We start from the raw sequence: 23147 nt of genomic DNA on the forward strand, positions 1-23147 counted from the left end.
TAAGAGTATTTATGGTGTTGCTGGTTCCAGGTCACTTGTCCTGTTGGAAATTCAATTAGCAGTAGTAGAAGATTATATTTATCTCATCAGAAATCCCAGCTATGATTGACAGGGTGCCTATTAACATTTGAGTGTGAATTGCACTAACAGGCAGAGAGTAAGAATCTTGTGAAGAGAAAAGTGTGGAAATCCTGCCATTTGGTATTTGTCACTTCTCTGTTCATTTTCCAGTGTTTACAGGAATGGGGAAAACCAGAACTGTAAGCTTAAAAATCAGACAAAGATAGCTATATAAATGTGTTGCTTTTAATACTTCTTTGGCAGATAATGGAGGTCCCTGGTCTACCCTAGGGACTACAACAGAGAAAATAATTATGAGAAGAAATTTCATATGTGCTAAAGGCAATTTCATTGTGTAAAATTAGAGGACTCCATATAAATCTTTCAGGAGGGACATTTTAGAAGCCAGAAAATTTAAAAAGTTGAAAGCCACTGACATAAATTAGTACACAATTCACCGTAAAGTCAAAAATATTTTAAACTGAGACAGAACAACAGTGTAGAACAGATAACAGATATACTGAAGTTTAAATCAGGATTGCACATTCAATTGTTATATATTGATACTTTAATTAACTTTTTATTTATATATTATGATAGGTAGCTAATAAATAAGTTTAAAATCCATCATTTCAATCCCTAAACTGGTAACACAGGCTACCCAAAGCACAATCACAGTAACGGAGCAATCTTAGCGTGTGTACCCTACTGTAGGCTGTATTTGGTTTGATCAGTGTTCTCCTCCCTGCAGTTTTCATGCATACTTTGCTTGATGTTACCTATATTCAATACAATAGCTGATCAGAGAACAATGAAACTACCTCCTTAGGTCCACACAGCACTAGTTGATGTAAAACTGGGGCAAACATCAGAAAAAAACACGGGATGCTACCCACCTTCTATGGCATATTGCCCAGTTTCATTACTTCATTTTAGTTCTGCAGTTAACTGCAGTGGTCCTGCCTGTGGCACAACTGGGCACAACATCATGTGGCATCTGCTCTGTTATTCATTCATAACAACCTAATTGGAAGCTTTGGCATCAGAGAGGCAGCAAATCATAGTAACATTTCCATAATAACCCCTGTCCCTGGGATAGTGCACACCCAAAACCTCTTCTATGTTATGCAGCGGACACCCCTGGTTTAACCCACTGGAGCAGTTTCCTGAGTGAGTGGTATTTGTTTGCTGAACCTCTTTTAGCAGGGTTTTGAAGCAGATGAGGTGGTGTAGATTGGCTTTGAATTTTAAGACCTATTTGTTCCTGTTAGTTGTGGTGACCTATTAGCTGAACATCCCTGCTTTGTAGACATTAACCTGTTTAATTCTTCCCTTTTTTAAGGGTAGAGAACATGGCCATGCGACTGGAAGAAGTAAATGAGCGAGAGCACTGCATGAAGGCCTCTCTGCAGACAGTTGACATCAGGCTTGCTCAGCTGGAAGATATGATGGGACGCATGGTGACCGCCTTAGAAAAACTGACTGGCATAGAAAGAGGTGAGACGACCAAGATACGATCCAGGACCTCATCCGACTGTACTGATGCAGCCTACATTGTGAGGCAGAGTAGCTTCAACAGTCAGGAAGGAAATACTTACAAGCTTCAAGAGAGCATAGATCCCACAGGAGAGGAGTCCATGTCCCCAACGTCTCCTACGATCACGCCCCGCATGCGAAGCCACTCTTTCTATGCAACAAATATGAAGGACAAGTGTGGGCTGGAAAAATTTGAAAGCATTTTTAAGGAAAGATCTCCAAGCCTGCATAGGGCTATCAGTTCCCACTCAATAGCAAAAGAAGGAAAGGTTCCCTTAACCCCTACCAGCACTTTATCGATCGCCCCAGACTCCAGAAGGCCTTCGTCTTGTATAGACATCTACATTTCTGCCATGGATGAGACGCATTCTGACACAGAGCCTCTTGACAGCTCCGTAAATATTCTTGGTACTGGAGATGCAGCTCTGCAGGCTCACATAGCCTCTTCCATTTTATCTAGCAGTGCGTACATTAGCAGTACACCTGGCGAAAAAATTTCTGGAAGGAGTCTTGATTACGAGGAAACCTCTGGAATAGAAACAAGAGCATTTTCTTCAGACTATTCGCAAATCACAGATTGCCAAATCCCCTGGGATTCAGACCCTCCCTTGTATCACACTTTAGAGCGCTCTAAAAGCAGTCGTTATCTGGCTACAACTCCATTTATTCTGGAGGAAACGCCAATTGTGAAATCTCACAGTTTTATGTTCTCTCCATCTCGAAGCTACTTCAGCAGCCTTGGAGTCCCAGTCAAAACAGCAGAGTACACAAGTATTACGGACTGCATAGACACGAGGTGTGTGAGCGCTCCCCAGGCCATTGCAGAGAGGGTCAGTTTCCCTGGAAGTCTTGGGGGCAAAGTGGAGGACTTGGGATGCTGCCACCCAGAGAGAGAAGCTGAACTAAGCCACCCAAGCTCTGATCAGGAGGATATTGAGGCCAAAGACAAGAAGGGCATCACCTTCTCTCCTCAAGATGGCAATGCTACAAGAACTCTGGCCAACAGCATCCCACTTCCAAAAATAGAGCGAGCCAACAGCTACTCTGCAGAGGAGTCCAACATGTTGTATGCACAGCACACACGGAAGAGCTATTCTATCAGTGACAAACTTGACAGACAGCGAAATGCAACAGGCCTGCGAAACCCCTTCCAGAGGAGTAAGTCCTCCAGGCCAGAGAGTAGAGGGGACAACATGTCCATGAGGAGACTGTCAAGAACAGGAGCCTTCCGCAGCTTTGAAAGCAAGCACAGCTAGGCCTAGAAAAAGCTCACAAGCAGTCTAAGGGTCATCTGCTCTCCAGTCCATTTTTCTTAGCAGAATTAAAAAAAAGAAACTCATGTCACCCAGTGTCAACTCCAGTTGGCATTAGCCACTGGTCAAGGGAGCACAATGTCAGCCTCAGCATCGCCCACTGAGTTACTGCATCTTGGCCCAGTTGACATTTGCACTTAAGGAAAAAGGAAGGGATGAAATCTTTACAAAGACTTCAGTAAACAACAGGAATAACAAGCCCCCTTTATGAAGTCACAAGAAATAAATGAGTAGGTTCAGAAATCTGCCTTTTATTAGAAGGCATCCTAACATTTTTGATCATTTTTCAAGTTTTTAGGATGCAGGAATTAACTGGCAAAAAGAGATGTACAAATTAGATGTTCTCAACTTCAATCACAACTTCTTTTTCATCTGTTTCACCATTGTGATGACTGACGAAAAGATTTGTTATTTCTGTAGGAACTGGCAGCAAACAAACCTGAAGTCTCACAAATCCCTTCCATCCCACACTTGTGGAAAGGAAGAAAGACGAACAAGATAACAACCATAACGTTCACTTGTCTCTTTTTGTATCAACTTGTAGTGCCACAAAAAGTTTATATTTTCAAGAGCAGAAAGGGAAATGAAATGCATTTTGTACTGCAACTTAAATGGAGGAAGAATTTACATTAAAATATCAGGTAATTTTCCTGTATAAAACAGGCATTCTAGATTCTAGCACAGCTGAGCAAGCTCAGGTTGAATGTAATTAAGCGGAATAATATATATTTATTTTTTTACCACATTTGTCATCAATACGTTGTCTCACTAAATCAAAAGATGTGATGGAACAGTAAGAACTGGGTGATCAGAGCAAAGCACAGTAATATTGTCCGGTTCTCATTGCTCCATTGAATTACATGTACAAATTGGGGAATTTTATCCACCAGGCTCTTACCAGGCTCTTCTTGCTGTTCCAATCAAGCTGCCTATTTTTCACATCATTCTGTCACTTAAAAATATACACCTTTTTTTTCATGAGGACATGGCCGTGTTTGAACGTTTCAAAGCATACAAGATTTATCAAGCAGTCTGAATCCAGATTAATGCAATTAGACTGAAGTTGCTTAAGGGGAAATGTTTTTGGCAGAGGACTGGAAAACACTGACAAATATGTATGCTTTTAAGGTAAGTTAAAGAACCAAAGTGAAACTGCAGGTGTCTGTAAACAGCAAAAGCCATCAGTTGCGACTAGGCTTCCACCATTCAGCAGCATATCACACAATGTGCATTTTAGTAGGAGAAAGTATATCTGAACGGTAGTGCAGTTATGGGTTTTGGTTGAAGACAGTCCTAACTCCACTGACCCCACCCACATTCCAAGGCTCCACAACGGCAACCAGAGTTTCAAACTTCTCATGAGAAGCTATCACAGTGGTCACAGGTGGAAGGTATGCATAAGATAGGTAGGGAAAGGGTGGAGAAGCATAAACTGCAACTGGATCAAAATTTCACGTCCTTTATGAAGGCACAACTTTTAAGCTTCTAAAGAGTTGAAGCTAGTGTTATTAAAAATTAAAACATCTCTACAATGACCAAGACCTGTGTAGAACCATCTCCTTTTTGTTACTAAAAATGAACACATGCGAGTGGGGTACATACTTCCCATTACTTAAAGGGGAATTATCTTCCAAATCTCTAAGGCAGCTTTGAAAATGCAGGCTGACATTTTCTCACTGGGATCACACCCTGGGAGAACACTGAGCACCATATGAGAGCTAAGTCTGAAAGGCAACAAATCCAGACATAAAAATAATCATCAGCCTCAAGAAAAGAGGTAAAGAAGGTGAAAACATTTAGGTCCTGAGTCACTGCGTTGGAAAGTTCAGGAAATAAAGAAATGCAGCATGGGGACTTTAAGCACAATGTGTTTCATACTTCCTGCACCAACGTGTTCCTTGCTTTCTTCTATTTGATCAGGCTTTCAATGAGCTAACTCCACCAAGACACCGTGTTTATGCAATTGCCTTGCAGTCCATGTGCAGCGTTACAGTCACATGGCAACACCGAGAAAGGTCAGAAACCTTTCTGTGCATTATGAAGCATGCTTGTGACAGGCTGATTGTTGAACAATAGCAAAATGCCCAGGGGCAAAGGAACTTCTGTTTAACAATCTGCTTCAAATGTGCCAACTTCTGTTAGCAGCCTTTTCCTAAGGCTTCTCCAAATCTGTCTATCCTTGGTGAGTAGAGGGGGATATTCTCACTTTGTTTTCTTTGTTACTTTTACGAATGTCTGCTAAAAATGTTCGTGGACTCTTCCACCTTCACCGTATTACTGGCCTACTCTAGAGGAACTTCAGATTCATTAGAAATTCCTGAACAGTGCTTAGTGAATTAGTTCAAGGCATAGGGCTCTCCTCTGGGGTAGATTTCATTGCTTAGTTTGTCAGGGTAAAGGAATTTGCCAAACCCAGAAGCTGTATAAATGTTTAGGATACAGCACTTTATTCATCTGGAGCACACATTCCAGGTAAAATGAAACAGGACACTTTATTTACCTCTTAAAATTTGCCATTATATATAAAATATAAATTCAGATGTTAAAAGTGTGATTGCAACATGTCAGAACACTACTTTTCCTGAATGTTTCCCATTTATTCTAGGATGTGGTTGTCTATAGAATATATTATGATGGATGTTAGATTATTTTATCTTCACCTGTTTTTTACATATTGCATCAATCTGCTCCTTTTTGAATTTGATGGTAAAACACCCATTCCTTGCAATGGGACCAGATTTCCCACTCATGATATTACTATGACCATTTAGTGAGAATAGAAGTCTTATCATCCATCATCATGTAGCTATAGCATGTGCCATATGACATATTCTGTATTAAAGGGTAGCTTATGAAATAGATATATATACACACATATATACATATCTCCCATATATAAACCAGTATAGTTGTGACATGTGGTAATATTAGTGAACGTTACAGGATAGTTTTAATAGCACATTATAAGGTCTTGTTTGTAAATCTGTAACATTCAATAAAATAGCACATGTTGCATCGAGCATTAAGTTCCACTATCCAATTATTAGCTTACATATGGAATATGCATTTCTGGTCACAGTGTGTAAGTTTGGTATATTTCACTCATTTCTCTGTATAGCTCCACTAAAATGTCTGTATGAGCTGATGTATAAACCTCTAATGAGCCACTGTGGGCTGGCAGGTGAGTTGTGAGAGTGTGAAAGATGAAACGGCATGTTTTGCAAAAGATTATAAGATAAATGAACTTTAATAATATTTTGAAACTCAACTGAGCTTAGCTGTTTGTTTACATATGCTGGCCAACTGAGGAAGCGATGTACAGTATTTTATAAATATTTTCCTATAGTAATCCGTTCTGTTGTTTCCAGTTTAAGTGATGCTATTCTGCAGTTGGGGTATACACTTGTCCTAGGTATTGGATTATAGCACATTATTCTTTCACAATAACAGTGTGATACGACTGAAGTGGTTTCTCTTCCTTACAGTCCAGTCTTTTTTTGTGTCAATGAAAATGCATGCATTGTTCCATGAGTTTCTTTGGAATACTATGAGACTTAACATTTTGCTATTGCCTGCCTGTAAAGATGAATCCAGTTAGGAATGAATTCAAGCTTTTGGATGTTTACATTATTTCCATTATGTTTGATCTTTAGCAAAGTAAGTGATTTTTTAATTATTTTTAAATGACAATTGTATTTTATGAAATTGAAATATTCAACACAAAATGCGAACCTACAGCAGTTCTCAGACATTTGGCTCTCTCTTTTTTTGGAAGAGATTAGGTGCTACATTATTGTTCTTAGCACAAGTGCCAGTTAAAAAATGGCAGTGAGGGGATAATTTGAAAATATAATGAAAAAAACAAAACATCCATTCATCCACATAAGGAAATCCTTCTGGGTTCCAGATACAGGTTGGTTTTTTTTTCATTTTCCATTTATAGATTTTTTGGTAAAAAAACTGATTTGTACCTTTTGTGGAATGGGTAGCCTTTTGTCAGGGGATAAATATCTTAGTTAGGTGTATTTTTTGTATGAGAAGAAAATGATTTGTTTCTTAGAAACTGTCAGCGCATGGGAAATGAACTATACAAATAACTGCTCAAAAAAAGTGCTGGTAGCAGCACACAGCCTTAGTCCAATGACTGCAGTTGGAGCAAACGAGTTATCTGTCCTGAGAGCAGAGGTTATCAAAGGTATTACCTCAGAGTGAGCCAGTGAAAGAAAATTCTCTGTAAACTCATGGTGCAAATTTTCAAAACAAGCATAAATGTCTTGTTATGTTGCTCAGGTTATATACTTAAGAGGATCTGATAATCACCAGAAGGCAAAATGTGAGCTGGTCATTCCTGGATTTCCCTAGGAATACTTAAGTAGTTCTGATGTCTCTCCCCTGCTTAAAAATAATAGTATATTCGCATTTTTGCACAAATATGCACAACTGTTTCAACAAAGGCCACATTTTCAGTTCTGTTCAAAGATACCAGGTATAGATCATCTTCTTCAAAAGAAACGGGAAAGCTTCCTAGCATAAAGTTTCCCTCATCCACCTCAAATAACAGCACAGTCCAAACTGGGCAGAAATAAAGCATTAGGGGTGTCTGCTTACCTAATGAAACCCTTCTTTCCTTCTAGATGGTATTCACTGGCCTTGCCACATGTTGGCATAAAAGCATTAGTGTTGAATGTGGAGGGACTGAGTTTCTGCACCCCAGTGAGAGTTATCCTGCTTTATAGCCAATCACTGGGTGAGCACTACAGGTCATACAGGCTTCTCTTCTCCGAGATTGACTATGATTATGGTCTTACTGATGCTAATGTAAATCTGCAGAAAATCCACTGATTTCAGTGGAGTACTCCGACTTTTGTCGGAGGATGTATTTATCCTGTGTTTCTAGCTCTACATTACTTTGAGTCATGGCACAGATTATCCTAAATCGTCATCAAGTGGGAAGTCTAATGACTGAGCCATTGAGCCAGACTGGTTGTGAAACAGTCTGTGACCTTTTAATTTTTGCTGTATGCTTTCAGATCGCTCGTAGAGCCACACAGTACTTATTTCAAAAAGCTATTAGGGAAAAATATTTGATTATGAAATTGCTGCTGTTTCTGCTGCAGGGAAGTGATAACTCTTGTTTATTTTAGTATTTGGTAGGGAAGTGGGAATTGGCTGTGAAATACCATTTTATGCCTGCACAAGAGTAAATTGTACTAAAGTTATAACCTTCTTCCACCACTGCAGTTGTTGTACATGAGGAGAGTCTATATGCTGCTACTGCTGTCTGGAACAGTGTTTGCAATATACTATACTAATAGCTATTTAATCATTTATTATTTGGGCTATCATTTGTAAGTGTATAACAATCATTTATAAAGGGAGAAAAATTATTAAAATGTCATTTTAAACAAATTCCTACTAATATGAAGCTTTTTCAAGTATGATTTGTCTAAATGTATATCACTAGGGAAAATGGTCCTTTCCAAAGGTCTACTGGATTCACAATGCACTTTTAGACTGTGTTTAGATACATATTAAAAAGCAAAAGTTGGCAATTACTACAGTAGAATTTTCTGAAATTTCTGTAACAATTGTTTTGCAATAAAAAAGAGATGTAGTTCAAAACATCTGTTCTTACCGGAGCCTTTATTTGTGGTCATTTGCTTTCAAAGCAATAAAGTAATGATGCAATGGCAGCTGCTTTTCTCTAAGATCTCTCACTGCTCTAGTTCTAACTTTACAGGTTTAAAGAAAACCAAAGGGTTTACGCTATTGTGCACAAACATTTTGAATGTTGTAAATTATTTCCAGCCTCTGAGATCAGGTGTCATTCAGGTGCCCCTTATTCTGACCAGTATCAGAGACCAGTTTGAACTAAGACAGACATACTTCTCGGTGTGTTTGTTGAAAAGGAGAGAATAGTTTCTTTTATTTGTAGCTACCATTTCAACAAGGGGAGAAACCTAAGCATTGATTGCAGATCCTAGACTGGAAGAAGCATGTTCCTTGGTATGGCAGTCTCCCCAGATAGGTGGCATTGCTGGCTCTTGTAGCTAAAGAAGGTTCCTTAAAAACAAAGGGCACAAAGTAATCCATTGGTACCTCTGACCTCCTCGAAACTGGTATCTCACCTTCCTCAAGAATTGTCTCTCTCTTCATGCAGCTACAACCAGCTCTGATACTTCCTCACAAACATGCTGAAAAGAAAGGCACTGGCACAAAATGAACCAAGGTCAGGACCTGCTGCCACCACAAATCAGCCTTCACTGAGATAATAATGACTTTCAGCTAAATGCAAAAGAAACACAGGAAACAAATATCCAATTGAATAAGAAAGATATCAGATACTCAAAACAGTTCTGCACGGATCAGTCATACTTCAGGAGAGGAATGGTTCAGAGAGGTGTCCTTTATTTCAGATTTCTGAGAAGGAAATGCTAAATTCCCTAATCAGATCTTAGCTAATCCTTTCTCAGGGACTGCCATTCAGTGAAGAGTATGGAAGCTGTGAAGCTTTAAAAAAAAAAATTAAAAAAAAAAAAAAATCTGTGCCAGAAGGTTGTCATTATGCTTCTTTCCAGGTAACACTATATTTCTGGTCTCCTTGGGATTTTCCACAGTAACAGACTTCACCTAAATTCAGCCAATTAGTAAGTGCTGGAAAAAAGCAACATCACCAGCCTTGATTTTCATTCCTATGAGTTGCAATCTTGTAGCCTTTAGGGCAGTGGTCTAGCCTCTTTTAATCTCATTAACACATAATGGCAAAGAACACCATTTAACATTGACCATGGCAGTCAACCCTGACTAAATACAGCAAGAACCTACAGTTAGAGCAACCCTCACTGTCTTTGCATATCAAGCTTGAATTTCACCCTGTTTATATTTCTGGAACAATAAAAAATTTATAAAACCCCAGGATTTCATTATTTTGAAATTTTCAAATAACTGATTGCAGGCATAAATATTGTATATTTGGATTATACTTTTGGGAGGCAATAAAGACAAGCATTATCTGAGAGAAGGTTACTGCAGTGTGTTTATGTGAAATAACAGTAGTAGACCATGAACAGTTACAGACATCCCACTGCAGATGATACAGGCTGCTGTTGTAGAGAGCTACGGGTGGAAAAAGAATAGCTATGTGAGGAACTGCCTTTGTTAGTCTGGATTTCAAAACAAGAAGTTCGACAGCTGTACAGATGGTTGGAGAGACTGATAATGCTCCTGCCATCTTCTAAAACTTAAATTTTTTGCTACACCTTTCCTCACTTAAACATGTAGCCAAATGTTAAACAGTCACATGTACACTACTGAATCAGCCTGTGGAGGTGATTGACAGAATTATCCTCACAAAACATTCCAGTGGTTTTGTTCACAGTGTGCAAGATGAGAATTTTCTTAACAAGCTTGGAAAAATAACATACCAAGGCTCTAGGGACATTACTGAAAATGTTAACACATAATCTTTTTTTTTCCTTTATTTGAAAGATGTCAAAAAATTCAACTACCAATGTAGCATTTCACTATTCACTAATGAAAATCTTGAAACTAAAATTGCATCTTTAGCAAAAAATCAATCTTCTGGAAAGATCAGTGAAAAATAGTAAATCTGATTAAAGAACTGCTTTCTTCAAAAACTCCTTGTAAACATTAGTCACAAAGCTGAACTACAGTAACCAGTAACTACACTGTAATTCAGGGAGGAGGGGGAGCAGGCAAGGGGTGTGCAAATGGGGAATGGGGAAAGTTAGTCCACTTAAAGGAAAATATGAACAATGAACTCTAAAATTCACATCACTCTTACACGATATAGCTAGACCCCACTCTTTTCCAGAATGGATGCTTGGAGAGCTATACCACAGCTCTGCAATCAAATCTCTTGGTGGCCAAGAAGGCCAATGGCATCCTGGCTTGTATCAGAAACAGTGTGGCCAGCAGGACTAGGGAAGTGATCATCGCCCTGTACTTGGTGCTGGTGAGGCCACACCTCGAATGCTGTTTTGGGCCCCTCACTACAAGAAAGACACTGACGTGCTGGAGAGAGTCCAAAGAAGGGCAACAAAGCTGGTGAAGGATCTGGAGAACAAGTCTTATGAGGAGCGGCTGAGGGAACTGGGGTTGTTTAGTCTGGAGAAAAGGAGGCTGAAGGGAGACCTTATCGCTCTCTACAACTACCTGAAAGGAGGTTGTAGCAAGGCAGGTGTTGGTCTGTTCTCCCAGGTAACAAGTGATAGGATGAGAGGAAATGGCCTCAAGTTGCACGAGGGGAGGTTTAGATTGGATATCAGGAAAAATTTCATCACTGAAAGGTTTATCAAGCATTGGAACAGGCTGCCCAGGGAAGTGGTTGAGTTACCGTCCCTGGAGGCATTTAAAAGATGTGTAGATGTGGTGCCTAGGGGCATGGTTTCGTGGTGGACTTGGCAGTGCTAGGTTTATGATTGGACTTGATGATCTTAAAGGTCCTTTCCAATCAAAATGATTCTATGATTCTATGATATGGATCGGTCCACTAGGTCTATTAACTTCAGCATTGAATTTGCAGGAGAAAATGGCACAGCCAGTAGAGGGAAGAAGAAAGGGCGTGGACAGTGTTTATCACCAGGTTACTCAAGCCAGACTTGACAGTAAGGTTGGGAGACAGAGGATTATTTGTATCCCCATTGTCTTGTGTTCATTCCCTCCTGAGGTGTGGTGGAAATATGTCAGTACATGTGTTATAACAGACAGATCTACCCTAGGTAATTCCAAACAATACATTGCAGTCCAATCAAACGTGAGACTGCAAAAAAAACTTGAATGCTTTAGGCTTACAATTCCTATGGTAAAATAATATATAAATAAATAAAATCAAGGGCAGATCCTTATATACTTATGCAACATACATGAGAAATTTTAGCAGCATGTTGGAGTACTCATTTCAAGTAACCACTGGAGCACAAAGCTGATCCCTGACTCTCCCCTCTGCAAGACAAGTGCACGAAGCTGCTGTCTTTAAAGCCATAATTTCTTCCCCTCATCTCCAAGAAGGTGTATACATCCATGTCCTGCAGATAAGGCAAAGCAGGTGAGCAGATGATTTATGGATCCAAACAAGGCTTAATGTGAGGCAAACACTAAAGACTCAGTTTTACCGAGAACTTAGTTCTGGGTGCACCAGGAAGTTAGGCATGAATTTTTTAAGTTCAGAAGTTGCACAAAATAATTATACATTAAAAACATATTAATCAAGAAAGGAAGACTACTAACATGATTTGCTCTTCTGTTGAAACTTAGCATTGGAATTTCTGTTTTAAATAAGCATTTTCCAAAATGTGTACTACAATACAATACAAAATAAGGCACAGTATGCATTATTTGTTAAAACTGTTCTGATAATGCTTTCATGTGTAAGAAAGGACCAAGAGCTTTGTCTTGCCTCTACCCAAAGGGAGACATTTAATAACTGCTCCTTTCTGTTCTGGTGGAATTAACCCTACAATCAAAATGCCACATTTTAACATGTTTTAATAGAAGTTATGATCTAAGATAATTGAGGGAAATCACTTGTTCTGTGCACTGGATGCTGAGATAGGTACAGAAGCTGGCAACAGGCTTGATCCAGGGAAGGCTGGGCTTATGTGGTGCCACATAAGTTCTGGTTTCCCACACCTCTCTGTCTATGGGACTACCCTCCTTTAAAGATACATTCAGAGTCGAACACAGTGCCTCATAATGTGACATTAAGGGCAGAGCTGGCTGAACTGCCAGGTTATTACAAAGGAACCAGAACCCCTCTGCTGTACTGATCCCAGTTACTGATCCCTGTACTGAGCCAGATCCAAGGATCCCAGTTACATTTTTGGTAACTTGGCACATAAAGTACTGCCCTCTGTGAATTTAGATAACTCCCTGATTTGAAAAGGGTGTGTCAGTTAGCTCTACCTATACCTGAAGTTAATTACGCTGAAAGCCATCGTTGCACCGGTTGTATGACGTGATGTAATTTTTGTCACAGCGGCCGCTGGATGTCACTGTCCCATCTCCGACAGACAGCCACACGGACACGTTTCTCTGGCTCAAAATAAGGGAACCGAGTTACCTAAGGACATAAAAAAAGACAGAGCTTCCCGGCCTGCCCCAGGACAGCTCTTTGAAGCATCTTTTATTGATAGAACAGGTGATGTAGGAGCACCAGGGGACAAGCAGGTCCCCTGCTATAACAGAGGTGACACTGCAACCCTAAGATTGCTGACCGAACCACGGTCAACCTTGGTTGAGGCATGCTAGCAATTAAGGATTATGAACACCAGCAGGCTAAAGTGGAAAGCCCTCTGAAGTAAATTCTTGGGACTCTAGACAGACTCTAGACCCTCGAGTGGATAGACCTGCCACTATGTAAAGCAAGAGCCTTTGGAGGAAGAAGTGGAGTGCCTGATATATCTGCATTACCCATGCTCATCACAGTTTTTCTAACTCCAGGATGAAATCTATTGCATAAATAGCACAACTGCTTATGTGGAAATCACCTTCAATTTGACACTTAATTATATATGGGAATGGTAACATTATTTCTTATACAGGGAAATGTCAGGAAATCTTGATCATGTTTTGATTGTTTGGAATTTTGCTAAACATTGCAGTCTTTAAGGATGAAATTTTCTGGGATGATTCCTTGTTGGAGGTAAGTGTAACCAGGGAAACAAATGAAAGTTTTGTCCACGCTAAAATAAAAATAATAATAATACTCACATTTGAATTTTGAGTGGCTACACTAAAATCAATGAGCAGCAATGTTTTTTATTTTAGTAGCTAAAATCCATGAAGGTTTCACAGAGTCACAGACTATCTCAAGTTGGAAGGGACCCATAAGGATCGTCGAGTCCAACTCCCTCCACATGGTACACATGGAGAACTGAGGAGGAGCTATTTACACCTGCAGCATTGGGATACGGTAGGTCATTTTTGGACCAGCCATCAAAAACAGAAACAGGAGTTTTCTCAGTCCAGTCCTTTATTAAAATATGCCCCATAACAGAAATCTACATAACAGATACCTGGGTTTCCACCTTGCTGGTGAATCTCCCTGCTACAAGGCTGCAGTTGAGCATTGAAAGGTTGGAAGTGCTAGACTAAAAGTAGGTCCTGAAACCTTAATTTGCTGCTCTGGAGTGTGAAATGTAAAAATTTCACACAATCGTACACCACTCAAGCCACAAAACCTTCCAGAGCAAAGGCCTGCCCTGGCTTTAAACTGGGCCTGGGCACAGAAAGCCTGAAAACTGAAACGTTGTCTGTACAAAAAGTTTTTTTCCATCAAGGGACTTCTGGACATCTGTTGAGACAGGGAGCCACAGAAAGTGTTGTGCTAATCATGAACTGGGCAACTGGCATCTATCTTGCACCGTGGTGCACTGTGGCACACTGTCCTTGAGGGCTGTTAATCAGCAAACAACCCACCCTGAAGAACAACAAGGTGATATGATAATTATGTTTTTCTTGTTTTCTGAATTTTTGGCACTGCTTTCTTGCATGCCGTAAGGCTGAGCAGTCGGGATGGATGGAAGCTCAGTGGGAGCTGCTCTCTGAGCATGTGCACTGCTGTATAATGCCAGAACTCCTGAGAAAGCAGGTCCCTAACCAGGACTTAAATCTCCCAACAGGGCATTTCGCTGCCTGTCCTTCTGCTCCCATATACAAGAAGTTGGAGAAAGTGTGTTTACACTATATTCACCCTTCAGGACAAAGAACATTTCTTTTTACTGTATTCATCCAGGACAGGGAAAAATTGGGTACAATCCCTCCTCTACGTCAAATTTATCTAAGACAATTCCCTCTCTCCCACCTCCCCAGAGAGCAGCTAATTACTTTTCCATCTGTGAGTATTCTTGGGCAAACCACTCTCAGGCAGGAGACTGTTTGAAGCTGTTCATTGAGCCAGAGGCCTCCAAAGCCCAGACCAAAGCTAGGTTAAGGCATTCCCCTGGTGCAATTTGAAGAGTCTGGGACAGAGAAGAGATTGTAAAATGTGGGAAATCTTTCAAAGTTCAGAGTGCTTTTTATATGCTGTATAATAGAAGGGGACGCCAATGACATAACCAGCTGTTTCTCCTGCTCCCTGTTTTATTACACATGTTTTGAGTTGGCCTATTTTAAGCCTCCTGGGCTTGGAAAGCAAAAGAAATATGCAGAGGAGGGGAAAACCTGTTTAATGATTCCTTAACGGACTTCATGTATCAGCCAAGCTCCTGGCTGTTTGGGAAAATCACGCGTAGAATGTACTGGGTAAGTCTCCTCCAAGAGACTTTGAGAAAACACAGGCAGTTATGAACCTTAGGCACCTACTGCATTAGGCAACATCTAGGAAGATACATATCCATCTAACTTTTGTGCATAGGTGTTTCAAACTGCTGTGATATTACACTGCTTTGAAGATCCAGTGCTAAATCACACTCTCCTTCAGTTCCATGTCTGCCAACAGAAGCATGGCACAGGAGAAAGGACTGGAAAAGGGTGAAGACTAGTATTAAAGATTTTAATCCCCTACTGTGGCACTATCATGCCTTCAGCCAGTCTATTAATCTGGATGGGAGGGGTCTTCTGCTGCCATCTTTCTATTCATATCTATTTGATGCAGTGCAAAAGCTGAACCACAGGAAAACGTGACTACTGCATCCACCCAAACAGCTGAGCTATCACAAGACTCCCCGGTTTGTGTCTCTCAGGGCTCCAAGCAGCATAGGACCACCTGTAATACATCTGCTTCTGCATCCAGAAAAAAAGGGTACGATCCAGGATTACAAAGAAATCCTGGCAATCCCTGGCTGTCAGTCTATCCTTCTGAAATCTTTATAGTCAGGTCTAAGTCCAGTTCACTCCATTTTACAGCAGAGAGTTGGATAGCCTAAAATATATCAGTTCCTCTGCTTCACACTTTAAGGTTTCCTCAAATATAAATTAGTCAAAGCAGGGAACCAACTGTCAAAGCTCTTCTACTCAATAGTCCTTACACCTCATGTCTTTCGCCGTTTGCAATCAAAATATTAAAAACTAGTACTAAATGAACATTTAAAAACATTAAGCAAGCAACAACTATTATGCTGCTGTGAAGCAGTTCTTGTTCCCACTGTGGTCAGTAGAACAGCCACAGCTGAATGGAAACGGGAGCACAACATGCATGTCTGGGCCAGGAGTCACTTAGCACTGTGGGTATACAAATAACTAATAAATCTTGCTGAAAGCAGCCACCTGACAGAAACACAGAGATCAAAATCAGTATTTTACTGCCTAAATAAAACAAAACTTTTAGAAATCAACTCATCACAAACAATTGCCTTCACATAGCAAACGAAACATCAGTGTTTCTGTTTTCCAAACAGAACACCAAAAATGTCAGTGGAAGGAGACACAGATACTTTGAAGACCAAAGTCTCACCTTGTTTAAGCCCAAACTGGTCAACTGTCTGCTCCACTGAAGCAATCAAGTTACTCAACAGGAGTATCAACTTGAATTTTCTTATGGCTTTCTACAAAAAACTCATTTCAGCCCACTTCTCATACATGCTGGTGATTCGTAAACCACGTGGGCTGCAACGATTCATCAGAATTTACGTAGTAGCTGCATGCAAGGTTTTACCTCCTTTCAGCAAGGCAGGCCAACTTAACAACCCTGAACTTCTGCATAAAAGCTATTGTTACAGTATCAGGGCAAAATACTGCCCCAGCTGCCAGCACTACAGTCCCAGTAATCAGGGCTGAAAGAAAAGGATTTATAATTATCTTTTATTCCAGTTATAGCAACACACTGCAGGCATATATTTCTATTACTGCCATTATTATTCATAACCACATTTCCAAATCCAGCATCAGTCTCTTAAAGCCTACCTGTGCCCACAAATAGTGATTCATAGCTGATGATTAGTCAGAGCTGTAGTCAATGAAAAGTTAAGGGTAAAAGTCCCTTTTACTCCTCCAGTCAGAATTTTCAAGCAATTTCCTCAGCCAAATATTGGAAATAAAAGAACGAGAACATTTACCTGTTGACACCTGCCAGCCCACTGCTGCCACAGAAGGCACAGTACGCCAAATGGCAACTCATGAGGCCAATGCGGATGAGCAAGGGGAACTCTGCTAGCCAGCTGCCACCTTTTCTCCTGGCAACTTTAGGTGACACAAGAGAGGGGGGGTGGAGGGTGTCTCCTTAAGCAGCCTTTAGGTGAAATTGCAGCTGTAGCTAAGCACCATACAACACTACAATAATTTCAGATCAGTATAGCAATGCTTAGGCACAAGAGCTGTAACTATCCCCTTAACACATGTCCCAGCCATCCAGCCCTGAGTAACGGCTCACCAGCTATGAAGGGAGCAGTGCATGGCACAAAGAGACACTAAAGTGCTGTAGGGTGCAAGAAGACTTTGTTACGGTAACCCTGGACAGTTCACAACCCCCATCCGAGTATGTAGAGTCCCAAGCACGTCTTATCTCCTTGTTACAGAAAGCCGGGGTAGTTCACTCCCCCCACAGCTGCACATACTCCTGCATGGGCACCAACGTGATGGCCAGCTGCAGATCTCGGAATTCAGACAACAGCCACCTGCATTACATCAGTGAGTTCGCTAATGAGCAAAACAGGACATTGCATATGCACAATATGTTAATCAGTGCAAGTTTTATTATCCATCGCTGCAGTGCTTTCCCTTGAGCTTCACTCCTGAGCTGGGCTCCACTGCATTGGGTCCCCATTTGATTAGCGCCAGTGTCCCAGGCCTCCCACCATGGTAACACTACACCTCCCATAAAGCCAAACCCTTCACTTGCTGAGTGTTGTGCCTCATCCCTGAGGGATCCGCACCTGCTTTTTGCTCATAACAGGTGCGATTAAGCAAGCTGGGGGGCTTCAACAGGTGAGGTTCTGGGGAGTTCACAGGCCATTTGCTATCAGCTGCATGGTCACTGCTGTCCTAAATGAGGGCATAACATAAACTACCATTCCCTTTCAGTGATGAAGTGCCTCCAAGAAAAAAAGAGCAGCTTCCAAACAGAAGACTCAGAGGCAGAAATGGAGATCTGTAACAGAAGGGCTAAGCACTTGCTAAGGAGGGAGCTTTAATAAGGTAGCTTGTCAGTACACCCTGGGATTAGAGCTTTTAGCTGCAATTAGGGTCCCATTGCTTCAGTCACCTATCTTTGGGTCACAGGAGACCTTTGCAGCTCGTTTCCTACCATGCTGTAGATTAAGATGCATTCATTTGTTCCAGAGCCGCTAACATGAACCACCACTTGTGGCCTACCACAGGGCCTCAATAAGCAGATGGCTGATTGTCTTTCTTCACGCAGGTTTACTTTCATTTTGATGCACAGAAGGAGCATGGTTGTGTTGAGTGCTTCATAGGCTCCTAACAATGTTGTAACCGTTGTCAACTGCACCAGTATTTGGTACGGATATGGTCAAGTGAGGTTTTTGAGGTTTGTATCTTTTTCTGTACCAATGGTGGATTATGAACATCAGCTGAAAGGGTCATACCACTCTCAGGTCTTGCCATTCTGCCCTGCAATTTTCCGTTTTCATGTTAGAAAAACATTCTGCAGTGCACTCAACCCAGACCTTCTCCCTCTCCCCTAAAAGCATCAACATGGTCGTGCATTTCTGTGGGCTTCTCAGCTGCATTTGTACATACATAACCCCTGTCTGTAATTGTGGAAACCCAATGTGAAAAACTTGTCATCCAAACTTCTAGCATGTTTTATACTGAATGTTACCCATTTCAGGTATTCTTGGTGGCTTTTTCCACAGCTGTAAACACATACTGTCAAGTATCTGGAAAATGAGGGAGATTTGGTGACTGTGAAGAATTTAATTGAAACGACTTAACCAAAACCATCAGAGCTTTGTGGCAGAAACAGGGACAGACCCCAGTCCTTCAGAGAAAGAATTCTCCATCAGATTTTATTTCCTTTTCCTGGAATCCCCTGTCTCATTCGTGACCACTGACTGGAAGCTTTCCACAAGGAGGTATTTTGTGACAGAAAACATTGTTCTAGAAAAATTCAATATTCTTTAGGATGTAGAAAAACTATAGAAGCAAAAAGAGTCCTTCTTCAACAGCCCACCCAAAACCAGACAATCTTCCTCTCTGTCTGAGCTTGCTGACATCTGTCCACTCAGCTGCCACAGCTGAGCTCCCCCCCAGCCTCCTCCACCTCCTCCTGAGCCAGGCAGGGGAAGGGAGGTTTCACAGTCCCCTGCTCAATGGCCCCAGGGCTGGAAAGGCCTTGTCATCATCAGTCTGTGCCTGCGGGAAAAGTGTCAAAATTAAACTCAAGCATCCAGGAAGCCAAAATTGTATTTCTGTTCCCTGATAACATAATTATTCTTAAAAAAAAAAAAAAAAAATCTAATACCCAGTTGAGAAGAAAATTTTCTAAAAAATCACACCAAAATCCAAGTGCATTTTTCCCCACATGAGGGGCTGTTAGATACTAATCAACTTTATTCAGACTTCAGAAAGAAATGAAATCTAACTCCTGCAGACAAAAGCGTCCTTTGCTGCACACCTCTTATTCACCCCCAAAGCAATTCCACCCTGTGCACACACTGAGGCAAAATCCCGTGAATAGAATGGTATATAACCACATAATTAAAGACAGCTGAGCACATAAACCTCAGGTGTCTAACTGAGGCTATAGGTGCACCTCCAAGTGTAGCCTTTCTCAGCTTGTGAATGTACAACTTTCAAAGATTAATATTAGTAGTTTGGGACATTTATATTATTTGCATTTTTCTTAAAGGAAGAAAACAACCCACCCACTCACCCCCGACAGATATTCCTCATGTTTAATTATATTGGACCATAGCAGAGATGGAGCTTGCAGCATGGCACCTTTGTGCTTGAATTAATGGAGTGACTGATAGCAACTGGTGTCACCTCCAAGGCTGGCAGCCGGGATGGGGTGCCAGGCCTTCTCCTTTCACAGCGAGCCACAGACAGGCTACCAGTTCCCCCATGGCTGCCCCTGCCCAGGTCCCAGCCCCACCTCTCTCCTCCACTGCATATGGTTCATCCTTGTCCCTACATCCTGCCTCTTGGACATCAAAGAGGGCCGAGCAGCTGAAAGACGGTTCTCTGAGCAATAGCTGTTTCCAAGTCTCAGGTGGTTTACTTCAATTGCTAGAAAGTGAAGGCTCTCCATGTCGCCAAAAATATGAAAGGGAATATATCTAAAAGGTCTCCCTCTTACCTTTAACTTCACATCAGTTATATTTCATTTCTCTTCAGTGGTACTAATCCTGGCTTACCTTCAGATAAAAGGACACCTGAATTAGGCTAGTGTTTTAATTTGTGCGATACACAGACTCTAACAGGAGACCAACAACTCAAAGTCTAGTTTTTGAACAACAGAGATTAATTTTAAAGACTTTCAGTAGCTCCTGAGCGCCTCTCGCTCCTGCACTGCTGTGAAAGACCCACATAAAAGCCAACACACTGAGGAAAAAGTCAAAGGGTAATTAATCTAGACACTACACCTAACACAGAAATGTTAACGAAGTAGTGCAACTACTGCTGCAACTGAAAGATTCTTGTCTTTTATCTGCAGCAATATGGAAAACTATGTCAGGAAGAAAATCTGACTTTCAAGTTGCTTGTGACCTCTTTAATTTATGACCTGGTTTTAAAATTATAGCCCGTACTGAAAGCATCTGCTCTTATCCATCAGCAGAACTGGGGGCTGCATTCTCCTCTGGTTAGTGCTGTACAAAATTATAAACTTCAATAGAAAGCACCAGAGTGAATAGGGAGAGAGTTTAACTCCAGACCTTCTAACCAAGCTGTAACCTAGCAAACTCCAAAATCCAAATGGCCACAGTGGACAACAACCCGTTGGACTGAGCCAACTTTGCCTCACTGCAGATGCAGACTCTCAGCAGTGACCAACAATCAAAGGAGAGGAACATACGTTGAGGATATGACTGCATAGGCATGACAGCCATCCTCTCCTCTAGATAATGCATTTGTTTTCAGTTTCATGCCCCTGCCTGTTCTCTATTTCTCCAGTCAGTCATGATGCCAGCCTCCCTCATATGCTGCTGTTCATGCCTGGGAAGGACTCCCAAGGGTTCTCATTACTCTACCAGAAGACGCTTGAAGCCCTGTGCTAGGCCCAATGCCTACAGAAAACTGATCTGTTCAGGTTGCTGATGGGGTGGTGTGGTACTGTCAAGTTGCTTCCTTCTAATTGTCTCTCTGTTTCCTAGGGTCCCTTATAATAAAGTATAAGTACGTGCCTGTTTTTTTAGCCAGTACCTGCACAGCAACTGACACAATGAGGTCCTTCTCCCTACCTTTGGGTCTTCTCCTCTGTGCTAGTACAATCACAGAGTAACCACATCAGCACTGCTTCACCCAGCAAGGTGGCTGTGAGCAGCAACAGCCTGGGATGCAGCTTCTCCTCTCCCTGAGAAGACTAAGCAAGAAGCGTAAGGCCATGCAGTGTTTACTATCCACAGTTGGGGTGAATGACCTGGTATCTTGGTTTTGTCTTCCTGTAGTACTTGAAATAGACAGGAATTCCTATTCTCCCTGTTTGTCAGCTCTCAGAGGAGTTCAGTACAAACTGTCCAGTTCAAGTGGTACTGGAGAAACCTGGGAGTTTAAAAAAGCACCTTTTGCAGCAGCACAAAAAAGAATACCCAAATGTACCAAAGTTAGGCATAAATCCATTAAGCATCCTGTTCTTTTTCAAGCATACTTTGTCACTTGCTCTGTTTACTGAGTGTATCTGGTTCATAAAAGATCTTTCTCTATTGTAGGGCATGACTGTTACAGAGGTCTTAACCACTCTTCTTTGCTCTTGAAAAAAAATACAAAATTAGTTTCATATTCAGGGACAATCATCCTTTTATCTGCAAGTGCAAATGATTATAAAGTTATTGGACTGCATTACATATCAGGAGAAAGAAGAAAAATGGCCCAAGTTAGTCTTCTGCCTTCTATTCATAACTTCTGTGACGCTGCCATAAAAATGTCCTCAAAAAATATCCTTTACAATGACAGAAGGTGGAAGGCACCTTCCACCTTCTGTCACTGTAAAGGCATGATAGAAATCTAGTAGCCAGACTTGTAAACTATTACTACTTTAACATCTGGCTTGGCCAAACTAATTCTGAAAAATATTAAAACTTCTCCTGTGTGATCTATAGCCAAAAGAGATTTTCTTAAAAAAAAATGAGTTCCAGGCAATTGGAACATGATTTTTTACATATATGGCTTTGCTAAAAAAGTCAAAGACTGTAATCACCCATAGCCAAACATCTTTAGTTCAAAGTTCACATGATACTACAGATACACAGCAATGCTTGCAAAAATTCCTAAGTTGAATAACTCATGACCAGGGATTTCAAAACTAGGCGTCTAAATTCACATTCAGACATTCGAGAGAGTTCTCTGATTTCCAACATCCACTGCACCACCACTAGCAGTTCCTACCAGTGCTTTCGCAGCCTTTTCTCAGGATGAAGAACTCATCATAAGAAAATTCGTCTTGCCAGACTTGTTAAGTCTGTTTTCACATAGATTTCACAGAATGTATGTTAAATATTCAACAAATCTGGCAGAGATGAAAAGTGTCCCTATACTCATATCCAGGAGTTTAAAAAAAAATTATAAATGTATTCAGATGAAAACATTTATGTCAGAAAATCTGCCAAGAAAGTGTTACTTAATAGGGTTTTTTAGAGTACAGTTCAAACTTTTCAGGATATCAGTAATAGCAAGAGAAGCCTACTTAGATGCTTCATTAAAAAATTCTATGCTTATTTAACTTTTAAATACAAATACAACCATTTTAAAATAGGGTTACAAGCTCTGATGCTTTAGTAGTACAGATCTGTCATTGTAAATATACATAACAATTTGAAAATCAATAAATGTATGAGTCAAGACATTCAACACAAAAGTTCAGAAAAACAGCCTTTGCTTTGATACATATGGTGCTACCTTCATCACTGAGTACACACGTATTCCTAAAATACTCATGTATTCTCAAATCACAGATTACATTCCCAACATGAGTCATACCTTCTGCATGTGAAAAAGCTACCCAAAAGTAGGCCCACCTCCAACTCAACTCCTTTTAAACAAACAAAAATCAAAGTACTCTTTCTTGGCATCCAGATCTGTTAGGGGTTGAATGTCCTCAGCATCTAGTGACTACCCTGTCCTACCAGAAAACTTCCATAGCCATTCCCACATATAGCCACA

At 40.9% G+C, this 23147-nt stretch overlaps 1 protein-coding gene across 1 annotated transcript in view; it reads left to right on the forward strand.

Moving 5' to 3' along the window:
- TRPM3 (transient receptor potential cation channel subfamily M member 3) overlaps positions 1-2852 on the forward strand; it is a 490459-nt gene extending 487607 nt beyond the window's left edge. Inside the window, exon 27 of the mRNA XM_068423967.1 lies at positions 1403-2852. Coding sequence (XP_068280068.1) covers positions 1403-2852 — 1450 coding nt within the window. The remainder of the gene's footprint in view (positions 1-1402) is intronic.
- Positions 2853-23147: the final 20295 nt, after the last annotated feature.

The sequence above is a fragment of the Nyctibius grandis genome, chromosome Z (genome assembly GCF_013368605.1).
Source record: "Nyctibius grandis isolate bNycGra1 chromosome Z, bNycGra1.pri, whole genome shotgun sequence".
Classification (NCBI taxonomy): Eukaryota; Metazoa; Chordata; class Aves; order Nyctibiiformes; family Nyctibiidae; genus Nyctibius; species Nyctibius grandis.